The sequence below is a fragment of the Periplaneta americana genome, chromosome 8, assembly GCF_040183065.1.
Source record: "Periplaneta americana isolate PAMFEO1 chromosome 8, P.americana_PAMFEO1_priV1, whole genome shotgun sequence".
Lineage (NCBI taxonomy): Eukaryota > Metazoa > Arthropoda > Insecta > Blattodea > Blattidae > Periplaneta > Periplaneta americana.
In genome coordinates, this window is record NC_091124.1 from 28420747 (window position 1) to 28441523 (window position 20777).

General features: G+C 35.8%; 1 protein-coding gene across 3 annotated transcripts in view; it reads right to left on the reverse strand.

Moving 5' to 3' along the window:
* The window catches only part of LOC138704602 (nuclear receptor coactivator 6-like), a 708935-nt gene that overhangs the window by 156850 nt on the left and 531308 nt on the right, over positions 1-20777 (reverse strand). For all 3 annotated transcript variants that reach the window (XR_011333375.1, XM_069832672.1, XM_069832673.1), the window contains exon 4: positions 20224-20434. Coding sequence is in view for 2 of the 3 variants with exons in the window: in XM_069832672.1 (XP_069688773.1) it covers positions 20224-20434 (211 nt within the window). In the remaining variant the exon portion in view is untranslated. The remainder of the gene's footprint in view (positions 1-20223; positions 20435-20777) is intronic.

Below are 20777 nucleotides of genomic sequence, written 5' to 3' on the forward strand. Positions count from 1 at the left end.
GCCTCACGTCTATATGCCGAAGCAGAGGTGAACGACCATCCAACCAGAATGGAGGTATCGTGTGGTTAGCACGATGATCCCCCCAGCCGTTATAGCTGGTTTGCGAAACCGGATTTTCGCTACCTATCGTAGCTCCCCAAGTGCATCACGATGCTGGGTGGACACCGGTCCCATACACTGGCCGCAATTTCATGTGTTCCATATATCTCCTACCTTATTTTTAATTTACACTTAATATTCTGCCTCAATATTACACTATTTCACTATTATTTTCCTCATTTTAATCACCATTCTTCACCCACTAATTATTATTTCTTCTCACTGTCACAATCGGTCATATATAAAACATGAGTACAAATTTTTCATAAGAATAAGTGACTGTTATCACTTATCACACTATAATTTCAACATTCCTGAAACCAAATTTAAGGTGAAGGCTTTTAGAGACAAATTCATTCATCCACAGTTTTCTGCCCAACAGCAGGTCTTTCGCTGCAAACCAAGCAATATCCAATATATATATATATATATATATATATATATATATATAATTTGAACTGGTAATGGAAATTACGGGAAAACGGCTGAACGGATTTTAATAAATGACCCCTCATTTTGAAGCTTGGATCTCAAAGTTTTTCGGAAAAATAGTAGTTTTCAGTGAAATGTCAATTTTTAAACATAATTTTCCTATTTTCCAAAATCCATCTGTCATCAGTTTTTAGAACTAGCTAATAGCATTCACGGTCGACTTGATATTCCCTTCGCTTTTTTGTAAAGGAGAAGCGAAGCGAGCATCAAGTCAGCCGTGTTGCATTTCAGAATAAAACAAAACACACACTACAGTAAACAATATTACACGAAGGCCATGATCTGCAAGAATGCTGACATATTTAGAGCTCAAATTAAATTGGTCATTAAAAACTTAACTTACTAAAAATAATTTACAGGTTCGATTCTGTGGTGTGTAATTTTCTGGGTACAGCTGTGTATTGGATATTAAAAACTACAAAACTTGAGGTGGTTTGATGACATTATTACCATTAGAAATGAAATATTATTGTAGTTAATGCCATGATGTGATTATTTTTCATTAATTATACATATTAATGCTATATTGATGATATGAAAGTGAAACGTTTTGGTTATATAAGTAGATGTAGAGAATAACTTAAATTAGATTTTGATTTCTATATTTTACTGAGTGGCGGCTATATAGTATATATAGTATATGTTACTGAAAGCTATAAAACTTACGTAAGATAATAATATTATTAAAAATCAAATATTTTTATAATTATTAATCAAGTGGGATTGGGTCTTTTTCATATATTTAATGGCAGTGTGGTGTAGATATTTAAATGCGTGGTTCTCTTCAGTATTGGCTCGAGAGAGAGTATCTTTCATGTTATGGAAGCAAATAACTTTCAGAATGTCTGGTATTCTTCATTGAAAATAAATCTGAAAAATGTTTATTTGAACGTCTAATGAACTTAGTTTGCAGCATTTGCTGCACAAGCCACTAGTCCATATTTCAAATGCTTCTAATCGTTTATCTTCATTTTGTCGTAATGTCCATGTTCCTGCGCCACATAATGCCATATTCCACACAAAGCACTTCACTAGTCTCTTCCTTAGTTCCTTTTCCAGAGGTGCGCAGAAGATGCTCCTTTTTCTATTAAAAGCTTCCTTTGCCATTGCTATCCTCTTTTTGACTGCCTGGCAACAGCTCATGTTACTGCTTATAGTACACCCCAATACTTGGAACTGTCCACTTGTTCTGTTGCCTCATTTCGAATTCGCAAGTTTACCTTCTTTATTTCTTCTCTCGATAACCATGGACTTCGTCTTGTTTGCATTTATCTTCATCCCATACTGCTGACAGCTATCATTTAGCTCCAGTGGCATATCCCTTAGTATCGTTTCCTCTTCTGTTAACATCGCCATATCATCAGTAAATCATAAGCACTTTACTCTTCTCCCTCTTACTATCACTTCTTCCATGTTCTGAAAAGAGTTCTTCACTAAATCCTCCAAGTATATTGGTTATTAATGGAGAAAAATTCGCTCCGGCGCCGGGGATCGGCCTAAGTATAGTAGCAATAGGGATTTCGCGCCTGTGTTCTTTCGGCTTTTACAGGTAAGAAAAAATTCACTGGTATTCATTTCTGTTGGAGCCTGATTCGATTCCAGAACCACATGCAGCCGGAAGAATTAGGTCAATTGGAAAACCAATGATCCGCCGCTACGGCTTAATGACCTTAATGGATAGCGTATGCGCTTCTCAACCAAGCGGTCCGTGGTTAGTTTCTCGGCGTCGGCAGAGATTTATCTACATTCCACTAGACTGGTGTTTTTGCCTTGTCTTGTATTTCTCTCGTGACTTCTCCGCGGAATCTCTGCATTGACCACACGGTAAGCGAGGCCAACATAGTCTAGAATGTATTGTTTATTTTTTTATTTTAGTAGGTTATTTTACGACGCTTTATCAACATCTAAGGTTATTTAGCGTCTGAATGAGATGAAGGTGATAATGCCGGTGAAATGAGTCCGGGGTCCAATACCGAAAGTTACCCAGCATTTGCTCATATTGGGTTGAGGGAAAACCCCGGAAAAATCTCAACCAGGTAACTTGTCCCGATCGGGAATAGTGTATTGTTAGTCCACAGACATTCTGCCCTACACCGTATTGGACTGTAAGTTGATAAGTAAGTTACGTTCATAGCGGTTTAATTCTTATGATGCAAGGTAAGTAAGTTATCATGAAATTCGTCAGTTTTCCGCAAAGGGGACGGAGTGTTGTTAGCTGTGTCAAAGGGAAAAATGGGGAAAAAATAATTTAAAGTTTTACCAATTCGGAAATTTCAAACAGCTACATTATGAATACCCATTATTTACAGAATTTGGCAGTTTTATGTAACATTGATATTATTATTATTATTATTATTATTATTATTATTATTATTATTATTATTATTATTAGTGAGCTATAAAATCGTCTTTTTATATAGACGATTTAGAAATTTAGCCGAAGACAAATTAGCCATATCAACTACTATTGTTCAGCAGGTAAGTGATTAGATGTTGGCGATACTGTGATATTTTAATATTAAAGACACAGGCTGTTTATGTGAACAGATCGAGTAGCAGACGCAATATGTTGTGCGTGGTATTCAGTTTAATGTTGAATCATTATACTCATAAGCTATATTAAACCAAAACCACATATGGTGGGCATGTTTTGCCTAACTATTTCATTTAAATTGATACATCATTTCGCGTTCTGCCTTTAGAGACCACCACCACCACCATAACCACCACCACCACCAATAATAATAATAATAATAATAATAATAATAATAATAATAATAATAATAATGGATAGGTACCTGTAATACCGATCGGGCTGTCTAATGAGATGTAGTTCCGATTTCAGCCATCAGCGACAATAACATTATAACCATATTTATGCTGATGACATACAAATCTATCTGCATACTCAACCTAACTACATAAATGACGCTATAACTAAAGTTAATGATGACTTGAATTCAATATCCATATGGTCGAAAACGCACGACTTAGTTTAAATGCAAGTAAATCGCAGGCTATCTTAATAGAACATCAAAGATCGAAGTGTGACAAACAAAATTTGCCACCGACAATAATACTATTCCATACAGCCCGACTGTGAAGAACCTTGGGATTTATATGAATTGTCACCTGGAATGGTATGAACAAGTGAATCATACTTCTAAAAAAATATTTTCTATTATTCACTCATTAAAGCGACTGAAGCACTTTCTCCTTGATAAATTAAAATTAATCCTCGTACAAACACTCGTGATGCCACACTTCGACTACTGCGGTATTATATTAAGTAACCTAAATGCAAATTTGAGCAGCAGGCTACAACGTGTGCATGTGTGCGTCCATTATATCTGCAATATTCGTAAGTATGAGCATGTTTCCCCGTCTTTCCAAAATCTGTCTTGGCTAAGGCTAAGCGATCGAGGAGCCCTGCATTCTCTTATTATCTTATTTCAAATTCTGCGCACCGCTACCCCAATCTATTTGGCTTCTCGTTTTCACAATTTATCCGCATATCATCAGCTAAATACCAGGTCTCATCATAACAATTTACTCATTATATCCTACCACAAGACATCTTTAGCCTATAGTCCACACCTGTGGAGTAACGGTCAGCGCGCCTGGCCGCGCGAAACCAGGTGGCCCGGGTTCAAATCCCGGTCGGGGCAAGTTACGTGGTTGAGGTTTTTTCCGGGGTTTTCCCTCAACCCAATATGAGCAAATGCTGGGTAACTTTCGGTGTTGGACCCCGGACTCATTTCACCGGCATTATCACTTTCATTTCATTCAGACGCTAAATAACCTAGATGTTGATACAGTGTCGTAAAATAACCCAATAAAATTTAAAAAAAAATAAAATCTTTAGCCTATATTCTTAATCTTATACAGTTTCATTTGCTAGAAATTGGAACTCGCTTCCGAGTGATGTAAGGGGTTGTTGGACAATAACTTTATTTAGGTCAAAATTACATAAATTCTTACTTAACAGAATAATTACTGATTAATATTTGTTACTTATAATCAAACTAACATCTGTCCATTCTTATTATCATTAATTTTTCTAAATAGAATACAAAACCTCTAATGGCAAAATATCATTACATTAATAATATTCTCATTAGCCTATAGCACAAAGTCTTGGTGCAGTAAATTCTTAAGCTATGGCTGACTAGTGTAAACTGATGGAATTGTCTTCTTGTATTAGAAAGCTAAAAAGCACACACAAATTCCTCATTAATATTCTTTTTTCTTTTGAAAACTGGCTGAGGTGACTATTTAGTTTCACAAACTATGGAAAGTACTTAACGTATATTTTTTATATTTGCGAACATGTCCTTTGTCAAAATAACCACCCGAAGGTAGATGGAAGTTTGCAATTGGAATGTTCCAAAGTAATGGTATTTCTTGTAATTGAATACTTCTGTTCCATCCACATGTATCTGACTTTGTCTATTAGTTGTTTATGAAACTGTCAAAGATTAGGTTTCGGTGGCCCTAGAGTCTAGATCAGTAGTGTCAGAGTTGTAAGCTCCAAAACCAGTTGTGGAGCTAGATCGGAGCGTGAACTTGCTTATATCTGTGGAAACACCGGAGCACGCAACCAGTCTAGTGGAGCGCTCCGCTCCGTTTAGTCTCTGTCTGACAACGCTGGTCTAGATTATCAGTTGACTTCCAAAGATTGTGAGTGGCATGATTGCTGGTTATTCAGACGTCAGTGTTTTCGATGTTGCAAATTTTTGTATAAATTCTCAATGTCGATTGCAGCTTAATAATTATTATTTGCAGTAAGTATAAATCAGTAAAATTAAAAATATTTGTAAAACCGGGAGTTCTTTTTTATGCATATTGAATTATTATAAAATTAGGTATATTACGAGTTTTGTTCAAACTTTCACGGTTTAAAATCGAATAAATTCGATTAACCAGTCGATAAATCGATTAAAGGTATCTGATTAAACGATAAACATTTTTAGCCGACTGACAGCTCTAAAACAATAATTAATAAAAACCTATTCGACCTGTGTATAAAGTTCAAATTTGGTACAATAGCACATGTTAACTGTGTGAGTATTAATATGATAATCTGAAAAAATATTGCTTAAAAATATACAAGTTGAAAATTTTCAGCTGCGAGTCTGTTGGAAACTAGATCCGATTTATCAGTTGATCTCGAAATACGATCATCTCTGAGACGATATAGCATAGTTGCGCCCCGCGGTCAATTCGGAGGCCTAGGCATGGCATAGTTGCGCCCCGAAGAAATCAGGTAGCAGAATGGACATGGCATAGTTGCGCCTTGAAGAAATCAGGTAGCAGAATGGACATGGCATAGTTGCGACCCGAAGAAATCAGGTAGCAGAATGGACATGGCATAGTTGCGCCCCGATGGGCATAGTACACACGAAAGTGATTGTCATAAAATAAATAAATTATTTAAAAATATTATAGTGGTAGCTGCATTTTTTTTAAATCTGTCTATTTTACAGCTTCTGAATTCCTCGATCACGTGGTTTAAAAAACAGAGTCTATCGATATCGATAGGCTATCGATAATCACTGCATAAACAGTAGAAAAACAGTTAATAAAGTACTGCCAACTTCATGGTGTTCATTTTAATAGTAGGTTATCGATAATCACTGCATAAACAGTAGAAAAACAATTAATAAAGTACTGCCAACTTCATGGTGTTCATTTTAATGGTAGGCTATCGATAATCACTGCATAAACAGGAGAAAAGCAGTCAATAAAGTACTGCCAACTTCATGGCGTTCATTTTAACGATATCGATAATGAATATTAAATCGAATAAGAAATCAATAAAGTTCGTTGATTACGAGGTTCGAGTTTCCGTAATGCCTTTTTCTCTACCTATTTAATCGTGGCGCAACTATGCCATACCCATTTTTTCTACCTGATGGGAACGGGGCGCAACTATGCCCACAAAACAGGGACCCTTTTTTATCTGCTGCATTTTACCTAACCGTGGGGCGCAACCATGCCCTGCCCCTCTGAGAATGAGGGAGGGACCCCATAAAACCTTTCAACATCTTAGCGCATAACAAACTACATCTAAACCTAGCAGAGATCTGAACCCGCGTCTTAGGCGTGTAAATCATAAATATTAATTCGAAAATACGTTTCATACACAGTGATGTGATGATCACTTGAAATATTGGAAACCGAAGCGAAGTTGGCGTACACAATTGAAGTTGAAATCTGACAGTCCACGGCTACACAGACGAGCCTGTTCTTGACAAGGCTTCATTTTGCTAGCATTCATATAGGAATTTAACCCTTATCACACACACAGGTTCCGACACTGTGACATATCTTGGGGTAGAATAGCTTGCTGCTGTTACTGCTGACTTGTTCTCTCTGTCCCTCTCTCTCTGGAGGGAGTTTATTGATCTGCGTGAGGCGACTACTAGGACGACGGACGGACGGACGGACGAGGCTGTGTGCTTCCAGTCCATCCTCTCTTGTGTTTGTGAAGGAATTCATTTTCAAATTGATCGCCCGTTCTCCATGCCGTAATATTGCATACATGGGGAGAGCATTTTATACACAGAAATTGCAAGCTCTCTCCCTCCCAGCCCCTGTGCTGTCTCGTTTCATCCCCCTTTTCTTTCTCTCCCCTACGAACACAGTAACCTGACGGGGGACGATACGAATATATTTAACGGATTTTATGATCAGATCAAAAAGCCAGTAGAGATTCTTTTTTGTATAGTCTTTTTTCTCCGAATACAATAGAAATGTTGTGGGCGGTTGTTATTAAATTTGTAGACGTTTACTAGTGCGTACAAATATTAAATAAAAATATGTTTTTGAGATGCTCAAGATAAAGTTTACAGATGAGGACCAATTCATAAAAAGTCTTTTTTTTTAAAGAGAGAGAAAATGTATTTCCCGAGAGAAAGGAAATGGTGTACACAAAGCATGAATGATAAAAGCTGGCCAAACATCTGAAGATGGTACAGCAAGGTCCACTGAACAAAAGCGCTTAATAAAGTTCTCTTCTATCTCGAGCTTTGGTTTTAGTGTAATGCCATGTTTGTAGCATGTATAGCAGCAACTGATATGAACACAAATTCCATGTTTGTTTTTTTAATAGTTGGTCACATAACCAGCTGTATGAATTACGAGATTACTTAGTGCCCATGGAATTGGTGCCAACCTATATCACAGAAATTATAAACAATTGCTTATTTATAAGCCATTGCAGAAATTGTTTACTTCGCTCTACACTATCATCCCTCACGGGTTGTATTTTTTTCTATTTTAGTAGGTTATTTTACGACGCTTTATCAACAGCTTTGGTTATTTAGCGTCTGAAAGAGATGAAGGTGATAATGCCGGTGAAATGAGTTCGGGGTCCAACACCGTAAGTTACCCAGCATTTGCTCATATTGGGTTGAGGGAAAACCCTGGAAAAAACCTCAACCAGGTAACTTGTCCCGACCGGGAATCGAACCCGGGCCACCTGGTTTCGCGGCTAGACGTGTTAACCGTTACTCCACAGGCGTGGACCTCAAGGGTTGTACAGGACGATTTTTCGCACCCGGTATGTTCATTACATAGTAGGCTATATTACGATACAAGGTTGGGAAGTGCTTTTACGAAATCGAGGAAAAGTTTGAAAAACTCGCCTTACTTCACAAACGTGTACTGTACAACTTTTTTTCACGATCATATTTTTAAAATTGCAAGTACAATATATTTTACATTGAAAATTTAGAGCAATATTATTGAAAAGCCTTCAAAACTGCACTGTAATGGTAACTAAGTAACAATAAGTGCACTGTAATGGGTCTATTTCAGTATAGTTTTATGTTATGAAGAATGGTGTCCATAGCAACAAGTTTCTGTTTGGTAATTCTAACTTTCAAGGCCTAACAGCAATAGCTGTAAATACAACAAAAAACACGATCGTGCAAAAAAAAAAAGTTTTTTTTCTTAAGTAGGTTATTTTACGACGCTTTATCAACATCTTAGATTATTTAGTGTCTGAATGAGATGATGGTGATAATGCCGGTGAAATGAGTCCGGAGTCCAGCACCGAAAGTTACCCAACACAAAAAAAATGAATTTTTAAAATGCTGAGTGATGAAAAAAATGTTATTTGCAATAAGGAATGTAAATAAATAAATCCATTATTTGGAATAGTTCCCGAAATAAATTTGAATTGAGATATTCTAACATACAATGTCAATTTTGTGTCTAGCAGACTTTCTTTACCGGTTTCTACGTCATGACTCTGGAGGGGGTTAGGTTTTGTAAACAAACACCTCCCTTTGATGGCAGGCTCTGCAAAAAGACAAGTTAGGTCATCAAGCTTAACAATGCAAATAGCTCTTCTGAATATTAAATAAACAGGATTTAATTTTTGTATTAGGCCTATCAGGTCTAAATCTCCACTCTAGGCAATGAATTCATGCTGCAAAATATCCGAGATGCCACAGAAACACACAAAAGACGTCAATCTTATGAACAATTTTCGTGTCGCATGGATGGAGTCACTTTGAACAACCTCGTAAACAAAGGTAAGGCCACGCAGTAAGATAAATGTTGATATAATACTGCTGTATTTTGTAATAATAACAAAGTATATAATGATATTTTAATGTTCTTCTGATGTTATTACAATCCTAATTAAGTAAAAGCAACCCTATGCAACAGAAATCGCATCACAATTTAAAGATAGTTGTTTTCGCAAACCACGGATCCGGTACGGTTTTTCAACTGACAAAAGCGAAAATTTTATGTTTCAAGCCCTTGAATGACAAAATATTTGGAAATTTTGTGTAACACAAAATTTTTGTTTTTAGCATGGATTTATTCGATATTTTAGTATTTTTCAAGGGAAATTTTTATTCTATTTATTAAATCTTAATTTAAAGTACCCAAAGATTGTACAAAACTTTGAATTCAATATTCAAAACCTATTTCAGTACAGAATTTTCAGTCTAATATTCAAGCCGGATCTCGAGTGACTTCATTTTTACTTATACAGTATAAATAATCTCAATGTTTTGTAGTGCCTATTAGTTTATATTTTTCTGCACACAGGGTGGGAAACTGTTACACAAATGAACGTGTCGATAGAAAACTGTAAGTATTGTTAAACTGTAGGAAGAACCTTAAGATTCCCTTGATGATACACATTTCTAGTCTTTGTAGAAATATTCAATAATGTAATCTACACGATAAGAGCCAAAAAGTTATATTTCTAAATGCGAAATAACACCGAATTTAAGCAATTTTTACATCGAAATTTAAGATTTTTAGTCACCGTAAAATAGGATAATCATAACATCACTATGTTTCAAATTATACTTCGAGATATTATAACTCCGAAACAAAGTCGTATTAAAAAGAGTTATTTATATTTTCTGTTCTAAATAGCGATATTTTTACCACCTAGCATTTCGCAAACACTTTTTGAATCACCCTATATAAGTGAAGTTCGGGACACAAGTGGACACGGTTAATTTTTTAGTTGACACTAGTCCACTGTCGTTCTCCCATACACGCCACGCCTGCTTTCGAAAAAAGACATGTTATTAAGAATAACGCCCTTACAATCCATTGCCTTCGATAGGGTTTGAACCCAGGAACTTCAAATTCAATGCTAAGCCTGGTAACCACACCGATGATGACCGAGTCGACGTCCTGTTCGTCCTATAACTATTAACTCTTTCTCACATCTACTTCACTAAAAGGTCACGGGCAGACGAACACAAAATGAAGACATCTGTACAGTTACTGTGATGCAAAGCTTAATATACAGGGTGTTTAAGAAAAATGTCGCATATTTTTACAGAAGACAGCACTGGCCGAAAATAGAAAAAAAGTTCCTATAAACATGTGTCCGGAAACAAATATCGTCCACACCTGTGGAGTAACGGTCAGCGCGTCTGACCGCGAAACCAGGTGGCCTGGGTTCGAATCCCGGTCGGGGCAAGTTACCTGGTTGAGGTTTTTTCCGGGGTTTTCCCTCAACCCAATACGAGCAAATGGTGGGTAAGTTTCGGTGCTGGACCCCGGACTCATTTTACCGGCATTATCACCTTCATATCATTCAGACGCTAAATAACCTAAATGTTGATACAACGTCGTAAAATAACCCAATAAAATAAATCAAAAACAAATATCTGTTAAGATATGGACATTCTGTATTGTGATCTACAATATCCACCTGTCTGTTACGTAGACAGTAGACACTACAGAAAGTGCTCTACGTGGTTACCACCCATTGTTACACATGCTTCAGTCCTTCTTCTCAATGAATCACGTACTCTTGCGACCACACCTGGCTGTTGTCGGATTTGCTCACATGCATTGGATACACGCTCCTGTAACGTATGTACGTTTTCGATGGGTGTGACATATACCAATGTCTTTAAATGTCATCATAGCCAGAAATCCAAAGGATTTACGTCAGGTGATCGGGGAGGCCATGCTACTAGACTTCCTCGACCAATCCATCGCCCATTAAACCTCCGGATTAGATACTGTCGCAAGAGGCATATACCTACACCACTGAATAGCTGTACATACTTACCAACATAAATAAAATGATAAACTCTGTAGTATCCTGAACCTTTGTTTACTACTACATTCTCTGTTTACTTCTGCCAGGAATGCTATCCAATCTCAAAAAATTCACCATTGTTTTGTGTTTTTAAACGAATGACGGTGATAGGCCACAATACAGCATGGCCCATATCTCAACAGGAACTTTTTTTTTTCTAGTTTCGACCTATGCTACCTCCTGTAAAAATATGCGATATTTTTAAACACCCTGTATGGTACTCCAAGGAGTGGGATATACACGGAAGAATTAAAATCCCTTTCCACGAACTGCACAAAAAATAACCAAAACGGCGTATGTAATAAAGTATTATGAAATTCAACGTAAAAGATGGAATATCAATTGGACTAAAAATTTCTTGGAAAACTTATTATTTAATTCCCTGCTGTGCAAAGAGCGAATATCTCCTGCTAATGGAGAGCAAACACTCCGCAGCTCGGAGCCCAACCGCCCCCACTTTCGCAGAAGTGCCTCTGTTCTTGATAATCATTCTTTCTCGTCCACCAGTCTACTGAACTGTGTAATGCGCCCGGATTCATTATAATTGAGTGTTAAGCATAATAAACTGCTTCCTCGTAAAGAATCCCAACCGTAGTGTAAAACCATTGATCCGTTCCGGGAAAATCTCCCCATTAAAACAGCAGTCGACCTCCGTGGTCGAGAGGTTAAGATGCTTGCCGTTTCGGGTTCAAAATCGACAGACGGTAATGAATTTCTGAGCGCCATAAGAATGCTTGGCATGTCTTGTTTCGATAGGAAAGTTACAGCTGGGATACCGTGACAGAGAAATAAATTCTCGTCCTTGACTTAGAGAACTTCTGACGAAATTTTCCGATCGTCTCTCCTCAGAGTTACAATTGGTATTTGCTACTTCATAGTCTTGGTAACGTACACATACCTGAAGTCTTTACAGCTTAACCCTTGAACTGGCAAAACTTCATTTATCACACTAGTTTATTAAACCGTGTCGGACTGTAAAGAAAACAACTATCGCAATGTCCATATTTTATATGTTGTGCAATATTATAGTATTGTGAAATTTTAATTTTCCTACCAATGTTTTCTATTGTTCTATGAAAATTATAGCACATAGCCTATTAACCTGTTGTATCCTATAGGATACATTGCCAATTTAAGCATTAAGAACACAGTCAGGTGAAATTTGAATTTCCTTAACCGTTTCAATCAGATCTTTGCATATTATATAAAGCGTAACATTTCATCTCACTTGGACTTTTTTTTTTTTTTTTTTTTTTTTTTTGTAAATTTAAATTGTATTTTGAGAAATCACTAGGTTTAAATTTCCAAAAATTGTTGCCTGAAATTTCATCCACATACTTTTCAAACTACCTTCTATTTACAGACATGGACAAATTATTACTTATAAAAATTATTAACGATTTTCATTATATATTTTTACAAAATCTGGCTTTCCAATTTCGACTACAGTTAACAGTTTTTCATATTTCTATCAATATAGCAAATAGAAATATATAAAAAAAAATATCAACTGTAGTCACATTTTGTAAAAATATATCATACAAATCTTCAATTTTGCTAATAATTTGTCCATGTCTGTACTATTTTCAAATTATCATTCAAGAGCTAAGAAAAAATTATTTTATATACTCAAATATAAAAATGGGTAAAAATTGTGACGTCTAACAGAAAAAATAATTCCCCATAAAAAATCTCGCAGTTTAAGCCCACCTTTAAGAAGACCTACAAAAAAACATGCAAAATTTGGAGAAGTAGCATTTTTAGTAAATCAATATGTAAGAAAATGCAAACTGAGAAAATTGAGTTTAAAAGTTTGAAGGTCCTCCCAACCTTTTAATTAAATGGCTGCCGAAACAGCTAACTGAAGGGGACTATCTGCATGAAAATTTGTGAAGAGGTCCTCTGAACCATACATGGTTTTTTAACGTTAAAAACGAAAAATAGAATTTTTTACAACAAAGTTGACAAAATTTCACCAAATTGTATCCTCAAGAGTGACGTTACTTAAAGAATTTTTATTAGGCTACAATATTTTGTCTCTGAAATCTCTCTGAAGTTGAAGATGATGTGGAAATATTGCAATCCATCTTATGAATCGTCACCATAATTGAGGGGCTTAGAACAAAAAGCAGGTAAGTGACGGAAACCTAGTTTTGAGAAAATTACAGTTAAAGTTCTACATGCAATGGAATATTATACACTGGCTTGGTGAAATGATGCCCATATAGCAGCACTGCACAGTGTGATCACTTACCTGATTTTATCCCAAAGAAACATCCACACGCACTTACCGCATTTTTTTTAATAATGTCACTTACCTGCTTTTTGTTCTAAGCCCCTAAATTAAGAAAGCGGCGTTAAGTAATTAATTAAAATTACAAAAACAATCCTTGAACAGATTCTTTGTTCACAGATGATATTAAAATCAATGATTACACTATGATCATAACATCACAGTCCATGAATGGCCTCAGTATATAAAGAATTACAATCACAATCGTAATCTCGTTGTTTCGATAGCCCCTACATTTAAAGGTGAAATGAAAATAAGAGTTACAATTACAATCATCTGACCGTCTTAGCTCCTATATATAAAAAGGACGTTAAATAAAGAATTGCAATCGTCACCTCATCGTCTTTGAAAAACCCCTACATTTAAAACTGATCTTAAAATAAGACTTACAATCATCTGACCGAATTAGCCCCTATATATATATATATATAAAAGACGTAAATAAAGAATTACAACCATCTGACCGTCTTAGCCCGTATATATATATATATATATATATATATATATATATATATATATATATAAGACGTTAAATAAAGAATTACAATCGTCATCTCATCGTCTTTGAAAAGCTTATACATTAAAACTGATCTTAAAATAAGATTTACAATTACAATCATCTGACCTTCTATATAAAAAGGACGTTAAATAAAGTATTACAATCTGATCATCTTAGCCCCTGCATATAAAAAGGACGTTAAATAAATAATTGCAATCGTCATCTCATCGTCTTTGAAAAGCCCCTACATTTAAAACTGATCTTAAAACAAGAGTTACAATTAGAAACAACTGACCGTCTTAGCCCGTGTATATAAAAAAGACGTTAAATAGTTACAATCGTCATCTAATCGTCTTTGAAAAGCCCCTACATTTAAAACTGATCTTAAAACAAGAGTTACAATTAGAAACAACTGACCGTCTTAGCCCGTGTATATAAAAAAGACGTTAAATAGTTACAATCGTCATCTAATCGTCTTTCAAAAGCCCCTACATTTAAAACTGATCTTAAAACAAGAGTTACAATTAGAAACAACTGACCGTCTTAGTCCGTGTATATAAAAAAGACGTTAAATAGTTACAATCGTCATCTCATCGTCTTTGAAAAGCCCCTACATTTAAAACTGATCTTAAAACAAGAGTTACAATTAGAAACAACTGACCGTCTTAGTCCGTGTATATAAAAAAGACGTTAAATAGTTACAATCGTCATCTCATCGTCTTTGAAAAGCCCCTACATTTAAAACTGATCTTAAAACAAGAGTTACAATTAGAAACAACTGACCGTCTTAGCCCGTGTATATAAAAAAGACGTTAAATAGTTACAATCGTCATCTCATCGTCTTTGAAAAGCCCCTACATTTAAAACTGATCTTAAAACAAGAGTTACAATTAGAAACAACTGACCGTCTTAGTCCGTGTATATAAAAAAGACGTTAAATAGTTACAATCGTCATCTAATCGTCTTTCAAAAGCCCCTACATTTAAAACTGATCTTAAAACAAGAGTTACAATTAGAAACAACTGACCGTCTTAGTCCGTGTATATAAAAAAGACGTTAAATAGTTACAATCGTCATCTCATCGTCTTTGAAAAGCCCCTACATTTAAAACTGATCTTAAAACAAGAGTTACAATTAGAAACAACTGACCGTCTTAGTCCGTGTATATAAAAAAGACGTTAAATAGTTACAATCGTCATCTCATCGTCTTTGAAAAGCCCCTACATTTAAAACTGATCTTAAAACAAGAGTTACAATTAGAAACAACTGACCGTCTTAGTCCGTGTATATAAAAAAGACGTTAAATAGTTACAATCGTCATCTAATCGTCTTTGAAAAGCCCCTACATTTAAAACTGATGTTAAAATACGAGTCACTATTACAATCATCTAAACGTCTTAGCCCCCATACATAAAAAGAACGTTAAATAAAGAATTACAATCGTCATCTCCTCGTCTTTGAAAAGCTTCTACATTTAAAACTGATCTTAAAATAAGAGTTACAATTACAATCATCTGACCTTCTATATAAAAAGGACGTTTAATAAAGTATTACAATCTGATCATCTTAGCCCCTGCATATAAAAAGAACGTTAAATAAAGAATTGCAGTCGTCATCTCCTCGTCTTTGAAAAGCTTCTACATTTAAAACTGATCTTAAAATAAGAGTTACAATTACAATCATCTGACCTTCTATATAAAAAGGACGTTTAATAAAGTATTACAATCTGATCATCTTAGCCCCTGCATATAAAAAGGACGTTAAATAAATAATTGTAATCGTCATCTCATCGTCTTTGAAAAGCCCCTACATTTAAAACTGATCTTAAAACAAGAGTTACAATTAGAAACAACTGACCGTCTTAGCCCGTGTATATAAAAACGACGTTAAATAGTTACAATCGTCATCTAATCGTCTTTGAAAAGCCCCTACATTTAACACTGATGTTAAAATACGAGTTACTATTACATTCATCTAAACGTCTTAGCCCCCATATATAAAAAGAACGTTAAATAAAGAATTACAATCGTCATCTCATCGTCTTTGAATAGCCCCTACCTATATATTATTTAAAAGTATGTTAAATTGAGAGTCACAATTACAATCGTAATCTCATCGTGTTTGTAGCTAACATTAACAGCTTTTGCAGTTAATAATGGTGTGTAATAAAATGCAATCATAATGTCATCTTCTCCGAAGTAATTAATTTATAATATTCTCCAAGGTAGAAGTTGTATACTATAAATCAAAAAGTACTAAACAAACAAATATCAAAAGTCAAATAATAACAATGTTATGCAAAGGGTGGAATATCTGAGTAATATATTTGGCTAAAGAGTGATAGACCATAAGAAAAAAATCACTGCATGCCACAGTTATATAAGTGGTCCTTAAGGATTGAAATGGACCCTTTTATGGCTTTAATTGACAACTCTTCAAGACATTTGTTGCACAGTCTGAAATTATTGAGTGTTTTTGCAATAAACTTGGGTATAAGCAAGCCTATACTGCAAAACCATGAGCTCCATAATCTCGAAATCATCAAGTTCGATGAACTCAGAAATTAAAATAATAATAAATCACCACACTTCGCCTCTGGAATGACTTCCAATTCAAGACAGTGGTAAGAAAACTGCCAATTATTAAAGTGACTAGAGTTTCATACTAGACAAATGCTTTGAACTTCGTGAAAACAGAGGCTATTCGACGGTTTCTCCTTTGAATTGTTGAGACACATGACTATAAAATATGAGAACCAGCTGCGACTTAGTTCTATAAAGGTTCCTAAATAGTTTGTAAACCACTCCGTGAGTGCGAATTGATTGTTTCTTCTTTGGCATGGAAAATAGGCTAATGATTGCGATATTTCATTACGGAGAGAAGCGCCTTTCTTATTCTAGACTTTTAAGTAGGTCAGATGGCACAGTAGCTTGTCTGGGTGATTCTCATTTATCGGAAAGAGACTGTGGAAGGAGAAGAAATGAGACAGAGCGACACAAAATGGAGAAGCGCGCAGATGAAATGCGCAATCCATTGCTCTGGCAGAGTCTGTTCTTACTTCGCAACGCTCTTCGTCCCTCTCTGTACAATCAGCAACATTCAGTTCAGTTTATTCATTCCACGGCCCGCGATACGTATCTGGTCCGCCGCGCCGCCTCTCTCCACCGACAACTGACGTGGACAATGGCAGAATAAATTAATGGAATAGCTGTTCCTAGGCGACAGTGCTCAGAACAAAGACGAGTCTACAATACTCTATTAGCAGTACGCTGGGAATCAATATTCGGACGATAAGTAACTCTCAAACACTACAAATAAACGTGTAGGGAGTACCCTGACAAATGTACGCATCTTGCAGGTAAAATTAATTACAAGAGACAAGATATACGTGGGCCAATTGAAAAATTCGTGAAGACAGAAAATTAAAATTTAAAATATTAGTGTTACTGAAATAGTATATTACGTACCGAGGACAGTAAGTGAGATAGTCACAGTTTGCGGTTAGTGAATACCTTTTTGCAATACTTGGAAAAATGTAAAAACTAATAATAAATCGAAATTGCATTTATAAATGTTGTACTAGATTCATTAATTCAAGTAAAACATGACTTGGCTGCTATGTTACTGTGAAACTAGTACTGTAAGTATTTCAGACCTGTCAAACTAGTAGACCTGAGAGTGAATAATTTCAAGGGAAAAATTGTTCCGGGGTCGGGTATCGAACTCGGGACTCTTCGCTTAGCGCACGAATGCTCTACCGATTGCGCTACCCAAGAACTACACCCGACACCGTTTCAATTTTTCCCTTTATATCCACACAACTCAAGTGGGCTGACAAGGCTCAAGAAGCCCAACTTTGAGTGCACACAAACTCTGTGTGACTTTAATTGTGGTTTTCTGTTAACGTACCTACAGTGACGCTTTCTGAAAGCCAGATGTGCACAATATATACGTCACTCTAAGTACGTTAAAAAAAACACAATTCAAGTCACACAGAGTTTGTGTGCACTCACAGTTGGGTTTCTGGCATCTTGTCAGCTCACTTGAGTTGTGTGGATATAAAGGGAAAAATTGGGACTGTGTCGGGTGTAGCTCCTGGGTAGCTCAGTCGGTAGAGCATTCGTGCGCTAAGCGAAGGATCCCGGAACAATTTTTTCCTTGAAATTATTCAAGTCTACTTCACAGGGAGTTTTACTTGAAAGCCAGACTTGCATAGTTCTGTAAGTATTTCAGATCTGTTCAATATTTGTTGCCATGGCAATTAAGAAATGAACTGTAAATTTTACTTTCACTGCTAAATATGTTAAAAATAATTAACATACATATTATGAAGTATTGAAAAAACGGTATATACTATTTTGTGCCATAATTTAATGTTTGTTACACTAAAATGGCGTTACAATCAAGGGTGGAGTTGTAATTAAAATAGTACAGGGCACTTCGCGAAAAGCATATTATGAATAACTATTACAAGAATATACACAATCTTTTGAACAAAGCCTGGCTGTCCCGAGCGCTGGCGGGAATACCCGATTCGAACATGGTCTCTCAGACACCGGCCACTTTCATTTTGACTAAGTCTACAAGGGCTTTCTCTCCAATGCATTTTTGTTAGTAATCTTCTTAATCCGGCAGTGAAGTTTATATCACACTAGTGGCTTGTGCAGCAAATGGTGCAAAGTAAGTTTATTAGAAGTTAAAATAAAAATGTTTCAGATTTATTTTCGATGAAGAATAGTCCTACCAGTCATTTTAATAGTTATTTGCTTCCATGATAATGAAACATACTCTCTCTGAATGGTTTTTTATGCCAAATACTTTTTTCTTGAACCTATCCATCTTCAGTTTTTGAGTTTAAAATCGAAAACGCAAGTAAGAATGTCAGGAAGATCAGTGGATTTTTCATGTGGGAGTAAAGCAGTAGTAGCTATTTCAGTTCATTGAGAATTGCAGGTGAGAGTTAAGAAAATGTCAAATTTGCCACGCTTTCGAACAATAGACATAGCATCTTGGTATACCTGCTGCATGTTTCGTGAACTACCTTGAAATGTAGAATCATTTTATCCTTCTAAGAGATCTTGCTGAAATGATCGGGAGACTACAAAATCTTGTAAACCTCTTGGTCTTTCCTTAGGAACTGTAATTTTTGCGCTGTCTCCAGGCAACATAAACATCCACGTGTAGAAATCACGCATATAAATATCCACACCACACCTCCATTAAATATATGAAAAAGATCCACACCACTTGATTAATAACTATAAAAATATCATTTTTAATAACAATAATTTTAACTTACGTAAGTTTTGTACTTTTCAGTAACATATACTGCATATATTATACAGCCGTCACTCAGTAAATTGTGGAAATGAAGATCTAATTTAAGATATTCTCTCCGTCTACTTATATAACCCCAAAAGGTTTGAGTTTCATATCATCAATATGCTATAGCATTAATATGTATATCAGTGACAAATACTCATATCATGGCATTAACTATAATAATATTTCACTTTTAATGGTGATAACGTCATCAAACCACCTCAAGTTTCATAGTTTTTAATATCCAATACATAGCTGTACTCAGAAAATTACACACCACAGAATCAGATCTGTAAATTATTTAGTAAGTCTTGAAAGTTTTTAATAACCAATTATAGAGACGTTATAAAAATTACACAAATGAAGATCGACATATTGTTGTCATTATGATGTCACAGAATTTGCTCTGATTTGCTCTAAATATGTCAGCAATTCTGCAGGTCATGGTCTGCGTGTAATATTGCTTATTGTAGTGTGTGTTTTGTTGTATTCTGAAAAGCCATTAGTTCTCAAAATTGACGACAAATGGATTTTGGAAAATAGGAAAATTATGTAGGAAAATTGACATTTCACTGAAAACTAGGCCTACTATTTTTCTGAAAATCTTTGGGTTCCAAGCTTCAAAATGAGGAGTCATTCATTAAAATCCGTTCAGCCGTTTTCCCGTAATTTCCATTACCAGTTCAAATTATATATATATATATATATATATATATATATATATATATATATATATATATTTTTATAACAATATCGTACCATATCAATTCTTCATTTTCTCAAACTCTAAAAATATGTGTAATACCTAATAACTAAGTTGAGGGCTTTTAGCTCTTCCGTATTTATATTCACAGAGTCACATTTGGGAACTTTAGGTCTATACAACGAAATTCTCTTCGCTAAGATGGAAGTTGTAATACTCACCTTTCTTCACCTTCGGAAGCTGCGCGTCCGCCGAACCCTGTGCCCCATGCGTCTGCTGTTGTAGTTGCTGTTGCTGCTGGGAATTAAACCCAGGACCCGCAGCTAATGTAGCCATTGCGAGTAATTTCCTCTTGTGGTTACACAGCTTGGTGAGGTCAGCCGAAGTCACCGTAGAGTCTGACGGAGGCATTGCCCAAGGTCTTGTCGCCACCTGGAAAAGAACGTTGAGGTACTGCATAATGAGTTGTAAAACACCTTGAGGACTTCCGACGCACAACAATCAGACCGTCGGTCGGTGATGATTCACTCGTTATTTCACGTGCATCTCCACAGTAATCGGCTCGCGGCTTTGTGTGAAGCGAAGATGGTGTGCGTGTAGTTAGCATTTGGAAATTCTGCCTATTAACACTTTTTTTAAGTTTATGAACAATTAGATAATTACAAGTATCACGACTCCCTCGTCATGTGGCGAGAACTTAACACACAACACAAAACAACCACAGGCGTAGCTCAACAGTAAGAAGCGGGGCTCTGTTCTGACGGGCGCGACTCCA